Consider the following 18,969-nt stretch of genomic DNA (forward strand, 5'->3'; position numbering starts at 1 on the left):
CTATGCAAAATGGCTCCATGTCTATTTGCTTTCTACCTCTTTTAAAAATTGGTAGCTGTATTCATTCAGATATACTCACTAATGAAATCTTGTTTGCCAAAAAAATTATGGAAATTTTGAGGCCATATTACCAGATGGACGTAAAAATACCTTCTTAGTAACTACATCAAGGTGGATGTCTACTTATACCTGTCACTATATATAATCAAAGGTGAGAAACCTTTTGTTTATGCATACATTATAACGCGATTGGACATGGCAGATTTCATGGTGATGGAAAAAGAAGCAACACCAAAACAAAGAGCAAAAAGAGCTTTGAATATCAAGCAAAAACAATGAGTGTACCTCTCGAGGCTTTTCAAAAGCCTGCAGCTCTTTCTGTATTAGGGTCGCCATGGATTTCACGTAACCCTCCCTCTGATACCAAGAAGGAATTACAGTGTGCTGCATGTTCACAAGATACTCATCCTCCCTGCATAATCCAGTAGTACCCTCATTCTCTTGAGTCTGAACAGATGCAGGCTGGCTATTACATGTTAGAAATCCTGTCAATATGAGGGCATGTGTAACTACCTGAAAATTTCTTCCAGGAGTCGAAAACTTGAGCCACTAGTGGAGATGGAAAATTGTGGATAAAGGGGTAGAACAACAAGCTTTGAAATCTGATCCTTTTTTATCTGTCAAAGAGAAGAAAATTTAAGCTTTGCTTAGCAGAGCTCAACTTGAGCTACAAATCAAATTTTACATAGGCACAAGACATAATGCTAGGCAGAACTGTTGAACACTGTTGGGGCTCAAGTCGAACACTGTTGGGTTTGAGGACACCCCAATGGCATCCCAATGCTTGAGGGCTCAGATCAAACACTGTTTAGTTTCAGGCTGGATGAGTATGTATGCACTTTCAAACAAATAAATATTGCTGAGGATTCATGTGTGCAATTTCAATTGGCTCAGGATGAGTATGTAAGCACCTTTTGATTGACTCTGAAGGCGTGCTGGCCACTGTGAACCCTATTTAGTATAGGCATACCTCCACAAAGGCTCTTGATAGAAAGAGCATCTATAACTAATCCGCATCCAGTGAGGAGTGTTAGAAATCAATAATCCACATTCTAATGTCCCAACTCATTCCCCTATTCATAACGAGAAGCCAGTTCATGATCTGCACCCCGAGGACCAAACCGAGTTTTCTATGCACATGTATGTTGTGCGAGGGCCCAGGGGGTTTTAGTGAAGATTGGCATCAGGGAGGGTTTGTTGTGTTGCATGCAACCAAAACCAAGGGCTACCTGCAATCAGCCCCTAGCTACAACTAGCTGTGACCTCATTCTTAATTACTCCTCACTCCATTGTGTGCTTGTGCTCTTACTCTTTGGCTTCGCACCAAATCTTTCATCCATTGTCAATCTTAATCTCACTGTCCAAGCTCCCCTGCTCAAGAGGGCACAGCCACTGAAGAGATTCCAGCAAAGCACGTTTTATTCTATACATCTCTTTGTATTGAAACTTGTGCATCAGTCTTTCATATGTAAAGATCTTGTGTTTGCACGTGTGAAGAGTGTCAACCCATACACATTATGTTTTACCCAAATATATTATATTTGCAGTTATGAAGGATGTCAACATCTTGGGAAGGGTTGGTCATGAAGTAATTACTCCAGTAAGAACTTGTCGATACTTCCAGAAAACATTCAAGTTACAATCATTTATAATACAGGTTGGCATATGTTTAAGCCTCCATAATGAAATCCCACTCACTCAAAAAAGGAGGCATTGCAACTCTCATACCTTTCGGATCGCTTCCTCAGTAAAAGGATGCCAATATCTCATGCCAACATAAACCTTTGCTGGCAAATTCTTTTCTTCTAAAGCCACCCTCAACGCATTGGCCTGCAGACCACTTGCAAAAAAAATTATATCAAAAGGTTAGGTCAAAACGAGAGAACCATAAAAGCCTTGCACAACCATGAAAAGAATAAAAACAACCCCTCAACAATCACACTGAACCACTTTGTGCTAAATAAGAATATTCCTATGGAAAGATACGCCTCCCATCAACTGTTGGAAAGGTCTATGTGCACAGCTTTAACTAAAGTATGGCTATCTTACAGCAAGGCCACATGCAAAAATAGGATCCACCAGTGGTCCCTGTTTTTGTGCCCTCAAAATTGTCATTTCCATTTCTCTCATCCTTTTTGATTGCCCAGTTACACTCTGGCCTCTTCATAAAATGAAAATTCATTGAAAAGTATGAAAGAGCCTATAAAAGGGTGGCCAAGGTTAGTTATTGAGACATAGAGAGTCTCGCGAGTTTGTGAGAGCTCTATGGTCTTGGAGCCTGGATCTAGTGCAGACGTGCACCTGCTTTATGCAGCCGAGGCCGGCAGCAATCTTGAGGCCCACGAGGGTAGCTTCGTGGCGGTATGGGACGTCGCGAGGAGGAGATTGGTCGGTACGTCATCCTAGTTAGCTCAGCTCGTGGCTCGGTGGGGACAGCCAAGACTGTGGGGTTGCCCACGGCTGTCATGGTTGGGAGGTGAGTCAGGCCTGCACCCCCTTGTTTGTTTGTTTGTTTATTCGTTTGTTTGCAGGATTCGAGTCTCGTACCAGGAACGATCACGAGGAGATCCTTGGGGATTTGACAGTGGTATCAGAGCATGCCTCGTGAACGAGCAAGTCGGTAGGTAGAGAAGATGAGGTCGAAGAAAGGTATGTGTTAGAAAAGCTTGCTGTTTTTTTCTGTGCATACTGCTGTTTTCAGATTCAGTATGTGTTTTTCTTCATCAAAGAAACCCATGTTGATGGGAGGTGGTAGTCTAAGTAGGGTCATTTGCTTTGCAAAGAAGAGGCATGATTCGTTTGTGCACTCACATGAACGTAGAGAGAGAAAACAAAAAAAAGCATCTTCGTTGCTTTTGGTTGAATGCGAACGAGAGAGAGAGGAGGACACTGCCTGCTATTGTATGCGCAGGGTACTGCTGGCCGGGACATGCACGCTGGCTAGGACTTGTGCGCAGGCAAGCTCTGTACACAGGCAGCGAGCCACGTAGCCAGGCGGCCAGCAAGCTTACGCAACGCCTAGGCCAGGCGGGCTGGCGCCCAGGACAGGCCAGGCTAGGCCAGGCAAGCGCCCAGGACAGGCCAGGCGGGCTGGCGCCCAGGACAGGCCAGGCGGGCTGGCGCCCAGGACAGGCCAGGCTAGGCCAGGCAAGCGCCCAGGACAGGCCAGGCCAGGCAGGCACCCAAGCCAGGCCGGCAGGCGCCCAGGCCCACGCTACCATGATGCCCAGGCTCACGCCGCCTAGGCACGCGGACAGACGCCCAGGCCTACGCCGCCATGTGGCCAGGCTAGCGCAAGCGCAGCCTGCCGTGAAGGCATCGGCAGAAGCAAAGGTGAAGCCGGCGGCATTTTTTCCGATGGGACAGAGAAAAACAAAAAAAAAAAAAGCAAAACAACAAACGCATGCGCCAGCCCGATTCGACGCTTTGTTTTTTTTTGTTTTTTATTAAACTTTCTTTTACAAAAAGTTAAGGGTCCCTAAGGTTCAACGTGTGTTTTTTTTTTTAAGAAAATTGAATATATATATCTATATATATAAATAAATATATATATATATATATAACACAAAAGCAAAAGCCAAAGATAGCTTTTGGGGGCTTTAGTTTTTGTGGAAACCTTTATAAACCCCCTTAAGTGGGCTTCTTGCCACACATCTCTCAAGTTTTCAAGCTCTCGAGCTCTCAAGTTCCCTTGCACTTTCATTGTGCAAAGATCGAATTTTCTCTCCACTTACCCTCTTCACGATGTCGACCCAAGAATCGGAGTTGGAGCCCCTTGTGAAACGCGAAGGCTTGCCGGCTACGGAAGGTACCGATGCCGATCTTTTTGACGATTTTGTGTCAAAATCAGATTTCCAAGAGTTCAAAGTAGCTCTTGAAGCTTCTTCGACGGAACGTCAAGCACAAATCGCAGCCCAGATGCAAGCTTGCAGAACTCCATCACTCTATTGACTGCTACCCTCTCTACTCTATCGGGTATGGATACCTTGGCTTCTGCTTTAGACCCCAACATTACTCCGGAACCGTTTGGGGGCGAGCAAAAGCAACGCACCAAGGAGATCGTGGACACTTGGCTACATAAGTGGCAAGTTCACTTTCAGTTTCATCCATATGATGATGGAAAGAAGATCCAGTTAGCAGCAGGTTTCCTGTCCGGCAAAGCTTTGCTTTGGTGGAAGGAACTCAACCCTAAGCCAACGACTTGGGCACAATTCGAAGACGTCTTCAAGAAAGAATTCCTCAAGAAAGAGGATGATTATGATGTTGTTGCCCGGTTTTTAGCTTTGACCATGACCTCGCAGCACCTCACTTATGAGGTCTACCTCCAGAAGTTTAGGGACTTGCAGATGAAAGCTACAAAGATGGATCCCACTACTCTTTTGGGGTTCTTCGTAGCTGGTTTATCAGACTCGTACCGTTTACAGGTTAAAAATAACAAATGTAAAACATTGGACGAGACCATTCATTCAGGTCGTATCTATGATGATACAATGGTCTCTTCCAAGTCGAAACCTGTTACCGAGCAGGGGAACAAGCATAAAAGAAAGTTCTCCGCACCTATGGCTAACACGACTGAAGGCAAGTCTTTGGACCAACCTTCGAAGAATTCAAGTTCGACACCAGCGAAGAAGAAACGACTCCTTAGGGCTTTAAAGCTCAAGAAGGAAGGACGTTGTTTTATCTGCGAAGAAAAAGGACACATGCGTAATGAGTGCCCAAAGCAAAAGGGTACCAAGACAAACACAGGACCCAAGCCAAAGGCAGCTATACAGTTGTCTTTGACAGGTACGTCAATTACTGTACTTTCTCGCCCTAGTACTTGTTCTGATTGTCTGTTCAATTCTAAAGTATTTGGCTTGCATGATCTTCTCCGAGTTAATGGAGAAGTGAATGGCATAAGATTCACACTCTTCTAGACCCTGGCAGCTCACACAATTTTATTAGCTACAAACTTGTGCAGAAATTGAGTCTTGATACGACACCCAGCGATCATACCTATGAGGTACGCCTACCTACGGGAAGGCAAGTTTGGGATCGAAAGGTGGAGATGCTTCCAATCCAGATTCAGGACTACAAAGATACTCTGGAATGCTATGTAATGCACCTAGAGAACGTAGACTTGTTATTAGGGATTGAGTGGTTTAAGACTCTTCAAGTCTAGATAGATTGGTCTAGTCATATTTTTTCTTTTCAGCATAGGGACACCAAGTATGGTATTTTAGGTGATTGTAATCATCCCTCTCAGGGACCTCTTGTAAATACAAGTGATTTTGGAAATATAATGGATTCTTCTTTGTATACCGCTTTCCATTGTGTATTGATTCCACTTTCTTCCTTTCTCATCCCTTCCTTGGATGTAAATGAATTAAGTGTGTTTGAAAGCAAAGAATTACAGAAGATACTTGATTCGTTTCAAGATGTATTTTCTAAGGAACTGCCATCGGGGTTACCACCTGAACGGGCAGTAGATCATCGTATTGACTTGATCCTTGGTGTTCATCCTGTCAGTATTCCACCTTACATGATGAGCCAAATTGAGAAAGATGAGTTGGCTAAACAACTCGAAGATTACTTGAGGATGGGCCAGATCCGTCCAAGTAAATCACCTTGGGGTGCACCTGTGTTGCTTAGGAGAAAGAAGGACAACACCTGGAGAATGTGTATAGATTACAAGAGATTGAACAAGCTGACCATTAAGAACCGTTATTCTCTCCCTAGATCAGATGACCTGATTAACCGGTTAGCAAGAGCGAAATATTTCACGAGGATAGATTTACGTACTGGCTACCACCAGATACATATTTATGAAAGGCATGTCGAAAGAACCGCCTTTCAGACTAAGTATGGCCATTACGAGTTTCTCGTATTACCTTTTGGGTTAGCCAATGCTCCAGCCACTTTCCAGCAAATGATGAACGATCTCGTGAACATTTGGAAAAATTTGTGGTGTTCTTGGATGATATTTTGATATATAGTCGTACTTTTGAGAATCATGTCAGACACCTCACGATTGTCTTCTCTATTTTAAGACAGAATCGACTATATGCTAAGTTAAGTAAATGTGAGTTCTTTATGACCGACATCATTTACTTGGGACACAAGATCACTCGAGATGGATTGAGCATTGGCTATGACCGAGTTCAGAAGGTTCTGGACTGGCCTATACCGCGAACAGTGAAACAACTTCGTTCTTTTCTCGGTTTTGTTGTTTTTCTTCGGAAATCTGTACGGGAGTACTCTCAGCTCACACTACCGATGACCAACTTATTGAAAGGTCGTGGACGTAAGTCAAATCAGCCTATCACTTGGAATAACGATGTGGATATGGCCTTCAGACTTTTGAAAGATAAAGTCAAGGAAGCACCTATCTTAGCATTACCCGATCCTAGTCGGCCTTATGTTCTTGAAACTGATGCCAGTGACTATGCTATCGGGGCTGCTCTATTTCAAGATGGTAGACCGGTTGCTTTTGAAAGTAAAAAGCTAGACGACACTCAATCTCGTTGGCCAACCCTTGAGAAGGAGCTTTATGCTGTGATTCATGCTCTCAAGGTTTGGAGACATTATTTATATGGCTCCAAGTTTGTGGTATTGACTGATCATCAGTCAATCAAGTATGTGTGTGATGCGGATGATTTGAGAGAAAGGAAAGCTCGTTGACCGGAGTTAATGCAAGATTTTGATTTTGAGATCCGTTATCGAAAAGGGTCCATGAATAGTGTTGCAGATGCGCTTGGTCGAATTAGAGAGGTGAATTCTTTGTCATTCACCGAGATTTCTACTGACTTATTTCAGTCATTAAGAGGGCTTTGCAGGACTGATAGTTATTTTGGTCCATTTTGGCAAAAGATCCAGGACAGGAGCTCATTGATTGACCAAGACTCGATGACTGAGCAGTCTACCATTCAGGCTGCAGGAGGCCAGTGGATGATTCGGAATGGTTTACTATTCCGTAATGACAAAATTTGTGTACCACAGATCCCGGCCATTAGGTCCAAGATTCTTAAGGAGTGTCACGACGCCCCTTCTGCTGGACACCCTCGGGTACACAGGACACTATCGTTAGTGAAACACACTTTTTATTGGCCAAAGATGAAAGGGTATGTAGAAGATTATGTTCTCAAGTGTCAAATTTGCCAGGCAAATAAAGTTGAACGCTTTAGACATGCTAGGTTGTTGCATCCTTTGCAAATCCCAAGTAATAAATGGGAAAGTATTTCCATGGATTTTATTACCGGATTGCCAAGAACACATCAAGGCCACGATTCTATTTGGGTTGTGGTAGATCGCTTGACAAAAATGGCTAGATTTTTACCGACCCAGAAGACTATTACGGCTATGCAATTAGCACGGCAGTTTATCGAGCAATTGTTGAGATTGTTCGGCTTACCGCAGGACATAGTTAGTGATAGGGACTCTAAGTTTACGAGTGATTTTTGAAAACTTGTTTTTGAGAAGTTGGAAACAACTTTGAATTTGAGTTCCTCTGATCATCCTCAATCTGATGGCCAGACTGAAAGAGTGAATCAGATTTTGGAGGATATGCTTCAAGCATATGTATCCAAAAGACAGAGTTCATGGAAGGATTATCTTCCTATGTTAGAATTTGCATATAACAGTACTAAGCATACGAGTGCAGGGTTTAGTCCTTTCATGCTTATGTATGGTTTTTAACCTAGATTACCTGTTACAGTAGGATTCTTAGGACTTCAGCATGATGCAGCATGTAATTTTTTGCAAGATATGCAAACAAAAAATGGGCTTTTAAGCTCCCCATTTTTGTGAAACTTTTTACTTATAATCTTAAACATTCCTAGTTTGCAAAAACCCTAATTCAATTGAAACCCTAATTTCAACGGGAGTGCTATGGAGTATTCTGTTATCATTACTTTGACCTAAAGTTGAAAGGTGTTTATAAATGGCAAACTGAGTCTCAGAGTTTCTTATGTTCTCTAAACCTACTCTACATCCACATTCTTGGCCGTTCAAATCTCTCGTGTCTTGGCCTGGCACACACTTGCATGTGTATGAATGCCACTGGAGCATAGCTACTTGTGGCAAGATACTGGGGATTGAGAAGCGAGGTCGATCAGGACTGAAGTTGTGAAATCAACCTCTACTACGACACGTGTTTGAAATCATTTCATATGCATGAATGTCATTGGAAATCTAGCAAGCATTGCCCATGAAGCTTGTATGTAAAGTTTCTTGATAATACAATCATATTACGAAGGGGGTCGCCCTCTTCCGGTTCAAGTGTGTCAAGATTTTGCTCAACCCCAACCGGGGAAATTACAAGGGGTGGGGAGTTGGGATGCTTCCACAACAAGCATAATGCAATGCAATGGCATTTCATAAAATTGTATTACCATAAAACCATGAAAACATAAACGAATAAAAAATGGATAAAAGCTCCATGTAAGCATACAAGTTTGAAAAGAGGACGAGAGAGATGGAAGGGAATAAATAAGCCCTAGGTAGTTTGGTGAATTGCAATGATAGTGGCTCACATTCCTTGCAAGTGTAGCACAAAACAACATGCTAAAGAAAATTTTATGCTTTGAATCGAGGCATTTCCTAGCCTTCGTACTTCATTTGATATATCTTTTTACTCAAATCTCGTGGCTAATTCTCAAGGATGAAAAGGGCTTGCCATCAGACGATTGTAAACATTCGGGCAGTTTTATTGCCATTTTGATTGAGTATGCCAAAAACATCATTGCCGTGCACCTATAAGAAGAGAGAGCCTGAAAACAAGCAAAGAGAAAAGGAAGCGCAAGAGGAGAGGAAACCAGCAAGGAGGGAATATAGAAGCTTAGAAACAAGTATTTGACCTAAATTGAACTTAAAATCTAGGGTAAAGGTTTTACATCCCAAACAATGTTAACCAAGGGTTGATGAGCTAGGGTTAACGGGATGTGTTAAACCAAGGTCGGCTAAGGCTGAGACTTACGGCTAAAAGCTAACCCAGAGTTAGGGCTTAGCCAAGCTTGGGGGCTAATAGGACCCACCTCAAAGGCTAAGGGCTATCAAGGATGAGGTTTGGACTGGCCGTGGGTCATGTTCGAGGTATACTAGTGGTTAAAAACAGCAAAAAGCCTTCTCTCCTTTCTATCCATCACCAATGGCGTCACAATCACAGCTACGAACCATCCATTTCTAGGCAGTGATAAGATTGGTTAAGAAGAGTAGGGAGTCGGAACAAAGGAAAAGGAGAGAGAAAAGGGGGGAAGAGGGGGGAGAGAGAGAGAGAGAGAGAGAGAGAGAGAGAGAGAGAGAGAGAGTTGTTACATGGTGGCATATGAAACACTGGCCAAGGTGGCTTATGAGCTCTGCCCTCAAAGGCAGATAGAACCATCCAATTAAAAGATGTGATGAGGACGTGTCTTAGGGTTCAGGACATTCAGCCTGAGCAATAGAATCTCTCTTCTGCATTCCCTGGTTGATGCAGCAGTCCCAGCCTATTCAACCAGCCGAAAGGTGCCACCCAATCACCGAAGAAGATCGTGATAGTCCAAGAATCAGGTGGAGATCAGGCAGGCAATTCCGAACAGCTGCACATCAAAGTTCATTGAGAAAGCAAGCTGCCATGGGGCTGGATATGTTATGAAATACGGTAGAGTAGGGCAATGGGGCTACGCTGCTGCATGATTGTCAGATGTCTCTTAGAAATCAAGGTCCACAGCCCGGCTAGATGTAAATGATGTACCCTGCTCACTGTAAGATAGCCACAGCCAAGACTACTTGGCAGGACATTGCCAAAATAAGAGTAACAGATTCCAACTAAACTACCAGGTTCAAAGGGAGTTGAAGTTCACCCATCAAAAGTTTGAATTCAAGGATGGTCTTGGTTGGGGGGGATTCCATGGAACCCTCCTAATTTTTAGGGGGGGTGTGCGGGGATGTAAGACAAAAATCTTGGCAGGGATATAACATGATCTGGAAACATGAACAAACCCCAGGATATCTCTTGCAACCGTCATGATCTGAAATTGTGAAGAGAACACTGCCTCATAAACCTACAAATTGGGTTGGAGTTTCACCTGCTCTTCAGTTATCTTGCGCAAGGGTGAACCCCCACCAATTGAGGCATAGCCTTCTCTGCTTTTCGGGGCTCTCATCATTGATATAAACTTCGCCAAAGGTTGCTGAAGGAACTTTAGAAGCCGTGGCAGCCGAATTATATCCTGCATTCAAAACACAATACATACAGTAAGAATGTCATAAAAATGATTATTTGGGTGTACGATAATCAAACCATGAGTAGTAAGCCAAACTTCTCGATATACCATCATCGTACTTACTGGGTCTGCAAAAAGGTTATACAGGAACGGTTGCACATCTTCAAGTGTCTCGGGTCCCCCCAAGTTAAGTAGAAGGACACCCACATTCTCTTTCTTGTAGTTTGAAAGCTCCAATACCCCCTCAGCCTCTTTTGCAAGTGCCCAACTCAGAAACAACTGAACCTTGGGTGACCATCCGGGTGTTGTTCTGCCACTTGTTGGATGCAATCTTGAGACCTTGCCAATCTGAAAATGGCTGCCAATGCTATTATGAACTTTCTTCCGGCACACAATGCCCTCAAACGACAGCTTACATACATATTTAGATCTGTGACAAAGAAAGCATCATGTCAAATTTCAGCTTTTGAACCATAACCATTGTATGACAAATTACAAAAATATGGATACTAAAAACGCTCTCAAATGTATAAACATTTCGAATTGTGGTGGTGTATAACATATGTATACATGCATCAAAGGGTTGTCCATGAAAATGGGCAGCTGTTTGATTTCCAAACAAACACTTTTAGATGAACAAGAACATTACGCATTGAGGGTAATGTAGGGCATACTGGTGCACAGAGTGTGCTCTTTGAGCAAGGTTTGCCCCTTGAACTGAGCTTGTCAAATAGCGCACCCGGCCTGTGTCTATTTGCATTATGGGCAAAAACTGAAGCATTGACTTTCACAAAATGGGGACCCTCTGCAAAATCTCTGAAAAAGAAAAAACAAAATCAGAATTCTATTGGAAATTTTTTAAAAAATGTAAAAAAATCGGTTCTAAAATTAAAACTAAGGACACATTTGAAATCAAACCCTTGTTTTAATCAAAGAGAACTATTCACATTTCTGGTTGGAGCATACCTTACCAGTAAACCGAAACAAAAAATATATATAAAAAATCCATTTCATAAAGGTGAAATCAACATGAAGGACCCATTTGAAATCAACATAAAGGACCCATTCAAAACCAATGATAAGAATGCATTTCATTAAAAAGATAAAATCCAGCTACTCAAGTCTCTAGTTGATACATACACCCTCAAAAAACTGCGAATAAACAAATTTAAATTTAAAAAAAACAGTAACCCTTTCTCTAAACAGTGAAATTAAATAAAAAGATATTCAAAACACAGGATTTTGGGGGAAAAAACTTACCAATTGTGATGTAGAGAGCTGCCAGACCGAGCAAAACGAGCAGGAAAAATGAGCTGATCGATGCGTAATGAGAACATTCGCGCACACAGATAATGAATTATAGTAATGATATAATGTAATTTATACACTGTAAAGCGCGAGGGGAAGAGAGAGAGGCTTTTATCGTGATAGCCTACCGCTCCATCAAAGAGCATGGAAGTACGTACCAAGGGTAAGGAAACGGAGGAGAGAGAGTAGCCCTACAATTTTGCTTGGTCCGTGTTAAATGAAAACTTATGTAGTGTTTGGAAAAAAGAAAAAAGGTTTGAAAACCTCATCGCACATAAGTGTTGACTCAAACGTTGTGCATGTGGTTCGGGGGAGGGGAAATATATATATATAATTTATTTTTTTGACTATATATATATATATATATAGAGAGAGAGAGAGAGAGAGAGAGAGAGAGCATGTGGTGGTTTCTAAGGTATTATGAGAGAGAGGCAAATATTTAAGAGCACATTAATGTGTTTATTACAAATGCACAATGTGGTGGTTTCTAAGGTAGTACGAGAGAGAGGCAAATAAATATTTGAGAGTACATAATAAAGAGAATGTGGTCAAGAGGGTCCTAGCAAGCAAACACACACACACAAGAGAGAGCAAGACACAAGAGAGAGATGGATAGCTGAATTTTCTCCTATCTTCTTCTTCTTTACTCAACCAATATAACATAAAGATAAGAGTACACACTATATGGGTTAGTACTCAACTACTATAACATACAAGGGTCGGTCCATAATGTGAACCTGACTAAAAGAGCTGACTCTATAACTATGCCAGTCCATAATGTGAGCCTGACAAAGAACCTGACGCTATAACTATGCCAGTCTCTAATAATCCAAAATGGCTGTCACATAGCCTGTCATCCCACTGGCCGAATATCACCCATAATCTCATCAACCATGTCAGTGGTGTAGATGCGGAAGCTATCACCCAGGTGGGTCATCAATGTCCGCCGTAACACTAGTTGAGCTCGAGGGGGGTCATCAATGTCCGCCGTAACACTAGTTGAGCTCGATATCTCAACACTCCCCCTCGAGCTCAACTCCACACACTGCACTCCAAGTAAGCTCCTAAACCTGTGGAGCTTCTCTGTGCCCAATGCCTTCGTGAAGATGTCAGCCACCTGATCCTCTGTGCTGACATATACCAGATCTACATCTCATGCTAGAACCTTCTCCCTCACAAAGTGATAATGCACCTCAATGTGCTTCGTTCTAGCATGATATACTAGGTTACTATCCAAATGTATGCTGCTCATGTTGTCACAATATATGACACTTATCCTATCCACGGGCTCTCCCATGTCACCAAGTAGCTTCTGAAACCAAGCTACCTCACAAGCTGCCCATAGCAGCACCCCTATACTTTGCCTCTGTACTCGCCAAGGCAACTGTTGGCTACTTCTTACTGCTCCAACTCACAACAGCACTCTCAAATGAGAGCATAAAACCACTGGTAGATCTCATGTCTGCAATACTACCAACCCAATCAGCATCTGTGTACCCATGCAGCTGTATATCTGTACCAGCCTCACAGAAAAGTCCATAATCAATTGTGGACTTTATGTACCTGAGGATCCGTCTAGCCGCATCCAAGTGTGGCTTCCTAGGGGCCTGCATAAACCAACTCACAAGTCCAACAGCATAGATCAAACTCTGGCCTTGTAATGGTCATGTAGATCAAACTACCCACTATGCACCTGTATGTAGTGGGGTCCTCCAAAAGTTGTACCCATGCAACTGTATATCTATACCAGTCTCATAGAAAAGTCCATAATCAACTGTGGACTTTATGTACCTGAGGATCCGTCTAGCCGCATCCAAGTGTGGCTTCCTAGGGGCCTGCATAAACCGACTCACAAGTCCAACAGCATAGCTCAAGTCTAGCCTTGTAATGGTCATGTAGATCAAACTACCCACTATGCACCTGTATGTAGTGGGGTCCTCCAAAAGCTCACTTGTATCTATGGAAAGCTTTGTGTTCTACTCCAATGGCACTAAAATAGTCTTGCAACCTGTCATACCATACTTGGACAACATGTCTAAGCCATACTGCCTCTGCAATAGCAAAATGCCATGAGGTGATCTCACCACCTTTATGTCCAAGAAATACCACAGCTCACCCAAATCCTTCATCTCAAACTTCTGCTTCAAAAGCATCCTGACATCATGTACGTCTGCATCACTATCACCAGTGATAATCAAGTCATCCACATAGATAACTAATAGCATGATCCCTCTATCTGTCTTTTTCACATATAGTGAAAAATCTGCATTGGATATCTAAAATCCAATGGTAACAAGCTACTCCCCGATCTTGTTTGACCATGCTCTAGGTGCCTACTTCAAGCCATACAAGGCTTTGCGTAACCTGCACACAAAATCTGGATGTACATCACTCTCATAACCTAGTGGCCGCATCATGTACACTTCTTGCAAATCACCATGCAAGAAAGCATTCTTTACATCCATTTGATATAAAGACCAACCCTTCGCTGCAACCATAGCAATGACAGCTCTCACGGTTGCCATTCTTGCAATTGGGCTGAATGTCTCCTCATAGTCTATGCCATAAGTCTGCGCATAGCCCTTGGCAACCAATCTTGCCTTGTACATGCTCACTGAACCATCAACATTGTGCTTGACTTTATCCAATTGCCCTCTTTTCCTTACGCAAAGACACTAACTCCCATGTTGCATTTGCATCCAATGCTGCCATCTCCTCATCCATGGCATCTTCCCATTTCTTATTTCCAATTGCCTCCTCAAAGCAAGTGGGCTCAACCTTCTGTATTGCTTTTACCATGTAAGCATAATGATGGGCTGTATATCTATCATATCTCAAGCTATCAACAGGGTATCTAACCCTCATAGACATGCGTATGCCTGGATCACTACCAAGTGTCCTCAAAATAGCCCTAGTTCTTCTTACACCAGGAGTAACCCACAAACAGAATGCCAAGCTCCTGATCAAGGCTCTGCTCATAGCCACTAGAGTCACCATCCACATATGAGTGACCTGCTGACAGATCAGGCACAAAAGGTTGATCTACCTTTTCCTTCCCTTTTTATGATACATGTGTACCTGCATCATTCCTGAACCTGCCTAACCATGGGCTAACATTGGATCCACTGCTCGAGGAATCCCCAATTCCACTCAACACCTGTGATTGCTTCTCTACACGTGGTGCAACATCAGCACTTCTTACATCTGTATCTTTTGTTACCTTCACTACTCTCGTGCATACCAGCTACTCATCTCATCAAAGACCACATCTCTGCTTACTCGCATCTCACAAGTGGTAGGGTTATAGCATCTATAACCTTTTTGCTCCATAGCATAACCAATAAAGATGCATTTCTCTGCCTTTGGATCCAGCTTTGTTCTCACTTCATCAAGAACATGTACATATGCAATACACCTGAACACTTTCAAGTTAGACATATGCAATACACCTGAACATGTACATATGCAATACACCTGAACACTTTCAAGTTAGACACATCTGGTCTGTAAACTTCTATTCAGGATTCATACCACCATGAACAGCTCTGCAGAGCGAGTGTCCTATTCATAATGTACACAGCAGTTGTTGCTACTGCTTCTGCCCAAAAGTAATGTGGCATATTCTGTTCAGCCATCAAGGCACGTGCCACTTCTACAATGTGCCTGTTTTTCCTTTCAGCAAAGCAACACCATTCTGTTGTTTTGCGGAGTGTACCTGCACTTAAACTGCCTCTTGATTCCCTACTTTCTCACGAAATCACTAAACTCATTGGAGAAATATTCTCTCCCACCATCTGATCTTAGGCATTTTATTTGCATGCCTTTTTCCTTCTCGACCAAGGCTTTAAATCTTTGAAAATGAGCAATCACCTCACTTTTCTCCTTCATGAAATAAACCCACACTTTCCTAGTGTGGTCATCAATGAATGTAACATAGTACTTGCAACCTGCAATTGTTGCAGTCTTGGTCAGTCCCCATACTTCTGAATGTATGACATCCAATGGCCTTGCAGCACTGACATGCTTTTCATGTGGGAAAGCATGTTTGGCTTGCTTACCAAGTTGGCATGCTTCACATGCTCTCCCACATGCTTTTCATGTGGGAAAGCATGTTTGGCCTGCTTATTACCAAGTTGGCATGCTTCACATGCCTTATGCATATCGTCAACCTTAAACTTTAGCAAACTTGCAACAATATTTTGGGCTGCATAGAGTTCAGTCGCTTTACATTCACATGACCAATGCGCTTGTGCCATATGTCAATATTTGCAATGACACACGTTCCATGCGCAAACATGGCTACATTTATCTCAGGCATCTTCACATCCAAAGTAAACATCCTGCCATTTCTCTTACCCTTTGCAACCAAGCGATGCTTATTTTTGAAGTCTTCCACCAAACATCCTTGAGGATTAAACCTCACTTGTAGACCCTTCTCAACCATCTGTCCAACAGAAACCAGGTTCTTTGTAATATTCAGAACATGAAGTACATCAGCCAAGTACTTCATTTTGTCATCCTGCATAGACAATGGCACTTTACCAACATGTGTAATGGGATGTGCAGTATCATCACCTGTTTCTACATAACCTGGTTTTTTCATTTTCTGCATATCTTTAAACCACTCAGCATGGCTGGTAATGTGGTTAGAGGTGCCAAAATCCACATATCATATATCTTGAGATCCTGACATATCCCCTGTTATGAAACTAAGCATGTGCTGCATCACAAACAGCTACTCACTTGTGTCATCACCTCCATGCTTACTAGATGATGCATAGTTGCCTTGTGCTGCAACTTCCCACTTTTAATGTCATTCTGCTTTTTGTAGCAGTCCTTTGCCATGTGTCCTGGTTTGCCACAGTAATAGCACTCTATGCTATTTGCATTTTGATTTCTTTGCCAACCACCTTGGCCTCTTTGGTTCCCCCTGCCTCTAGACTAGCCTCTTCCACCTATGTATGATTACTGTTGTGAATCATTGGACTGATGTTGTCAAGAATTCTGATTTCCTTGTCGACCACCACCTTGGCCTCGACCACGCCCTCTACCTGAATTAGAGTAGAAGGCCTGTTTCGATGTGTTCTTGCTTTGTGAAGAAGAATACTCACCTAAAGCCTTTTCTTCTACGATCAACATAGATATCAAGTCCCAAAAGTTGGGAATATTCTCCCTAGCTGCAATGGAGGTCTTGAATGGCTTGTACTCTTTGCCAAGCCCATTCATAGACAAACACTCACCAAATCATCATCCTCCACTGATACATTGATAGACCCAAGGGATTCAATATTGCCCTTGATCTTTAAGGCATATTCATTGATGGACATGCTTTTCTTAGCCAGATATTTGAGAGTACATTAGTGTGTTTATTGATGCACGATGAGGCTAGCCTTGGTTAATCAACCCACACTCATACAACAATCAATATTATTTCTGAATTGTTGTGTTAAGATGGAAGTTAACCTGGCATGATCCTCTCCTGAGCATCTACCACAATTGGTTTATGATATCTACCCAAGTACTCAAGCTTCTATGAGGACAATTTTCCCAAGTGTGGATGATTGGTCTTGAATTTGGGACATATCAACAGATATTGAGTCACTGCATCTTGAGCACATCTCAAACATTGAGAAGATGGACTTGCATTAACAAACTCATTTGGGACATATCAACAGATATTGAGTCATTGCATCTTGAGCACACCTCAAACATTGAGAAGATGGACTTGCATCCTCAAACATTGAGAAGATGGACTTGCATTAACAAACTCATTGTTTGTACAACTCAGTCTCACCGAAGTGATGACCATGATAATATATATATATATATATATATATATATATATATATATATATATAGAGAGAGAGAGAGAGAGAGAGAGAGAGAGAGAGAGTGCGTGGTGGTTTCTAAGGCAGTACAAGAGAGAGGCAAATATTTGAGAGTACATTAATGTGTTTATACTGATACATGTTGTGGCTAGCATTTGAGTGTGCATGTGGTTTCTTAAGTAGTACGAGAGAGGCAGATATTTGAGACTACATTAACGATGCACGATGTGGCCCCCTCCCTTCGCACCACATTAATGCATAAAATAAGATTTAATTTAGTCAAATTATTAACTTTGTCAACTGCTGTTGATTAACATGATGTGCAGGAATTATGTGAGAGGCTTCTTCTATACTTTGTCAAATGTTGATTATCATGATGTTGTGCAATAATTATGTGAGAGGCTTCTTTTATACTCAATGATGTGATTGGAGCATCCACCTTGATCCTCTAACTATTACCCCTAAAATTTGGGCATGTGCACTTCTAATAGCATCCTTGTTTTTGTGCTAATAAGCAATCAAAATCAATGTTTCTTACTGTAGTCATATGTTGTTCCATAAAGTCTTCTATGTTTCTTTATAGCAACATTGAGAATGAACCTAGCTCATTGACTTTGTGAATGCTATACATGCTTTGGTTTGTAATAATCTAATGTCATTTCAGAATGTCAATTATCTTTCTTTGTAGCAATAACAAGAACTAATCATTGACCAATTAGTGCTCTGTATGCTTAGTTAGCATCAATGCCACCATTGAGCAAGCTTGTGCATCGTCTCTTTGTTTCTTGAAAGCAACAATGATAATGAATCATGCACCAATCAGTGCATCACATCGTCTCTTTGTTTCTTGAAAGCAACAATGATAATGAATCATGCACCAATCAGTGCATCACATCCTTAGGTTTGTATCAATCCAATTTCGTTGTGTTTATTTGTGCAAATAAAACCATTGACAAAATGAACGATTTAAAAAAAATATTGCTCCGCATGCTTAGTCTTGCATCAATGCCACCATTTAACAAGGTGACTCTTCCCTAGGGAGAAGAGCTAGAGTAAAACAAAGAGCTCAATTAATCAAGAAATTGTCACTTAAACCTTCATCTTCATCATGGACACTTTGGTGAGACTGAGTTGTACAAACAATGAGTTTGTTAATGCAAGTCCATCTTCTCAATGTTTGAGATGTGCTCAAGATGCAATGACCAAATTCCAGACCAATCATCCACACTTGGGAACATTGTCCTCATAGAAGCTTGTGAGCACTTGGGTAGATATCATAAACCAATTGTGGTAGATGCTCATGAGAGGATCATGCCATGTTCACTTCTATCTTAACACAATAATTAAAAAATAATATTGATTGTTGTATGAATGTGGGTTGATTAACCAAGGCTAGCCACATCGTGCATCAGTAAAAACACACTAATGTACTCTCAAATATCAAACTCTCTCTCGTACTACTTAAGAGACCACATACACTTTATATATATAGTGTGCATATACACACAAGGTATGGCAGGGAGGTGGCATAAGTCTCCTCTTAAATCTATAATCATAGCATGCCATTTACTACCTTATGCACCACTTCATGG

At 41.9% G+C, this 18,969-nt stretch overlaps 1 protein-coding gene across 2 annotated transcripts in view; it reads right to left on the minus strand.

The window, feature by feature from the left end:
• LOC147640090 (ferrochelatase-2, chloroplastic-like) overlaps positions 1-11,802 on the minus strand; it is a 55,460-nt gene extending 43,658 nt beyond the window's left edge. Inside the window, exons 1-7 of one of the 2 annotated variants that reach the window (XM_086776990.1) lie at positions 11,502-11,802; positions 10,916-11,057; positions 10,365-10,671; positions 10,104-10,247; positions 1,789-1,890; positions 574-677; positions 346-472 (exon numbers count right to left, since the gene is read on the minus strand). In XM_086776990.1, coding sequence (XP_086633116.1) covers positions 346-472; positions 574-677; positions 1,789-1,890; positions 10,104-10,247; positions 10,365-10,671; positions 10,916-11,022 — 891 coding nt within the window. In that variant the 5' untranslated portion in view covers positions 11,023-11,057; positions 11,502-11,802. Of the gene's footprint in view, positions 1-345; positions 473-573; positions 678-1,788; positions 1,891-10,103; positions 10,248-10,364; positions 10,672-10,890; positions 11,058-11,501 lie in introns of both variants that reach the window. The other variant, XM_086776999.1, reaches the window with a different exon arrangement.
• Between the last annotated feature and the right edge of the window lie 7,167 nt (positions 11,803-18,969).

Source organism: Cibotium barometz, chromosome 3, assembly GCF_041138505.1.
Source record: "Cibotium barometz isolate CiBa-2024 chromosome 3, ASM4113850v1, whole genome shotgun sequence".
Taxonomy (NCBI): Eukaryota; Viridiplantae; Streptophyta; class Polypodiopsida; order Cyatheales; family Cibotiaceae; genus Cibotium; species Cibotium barometz.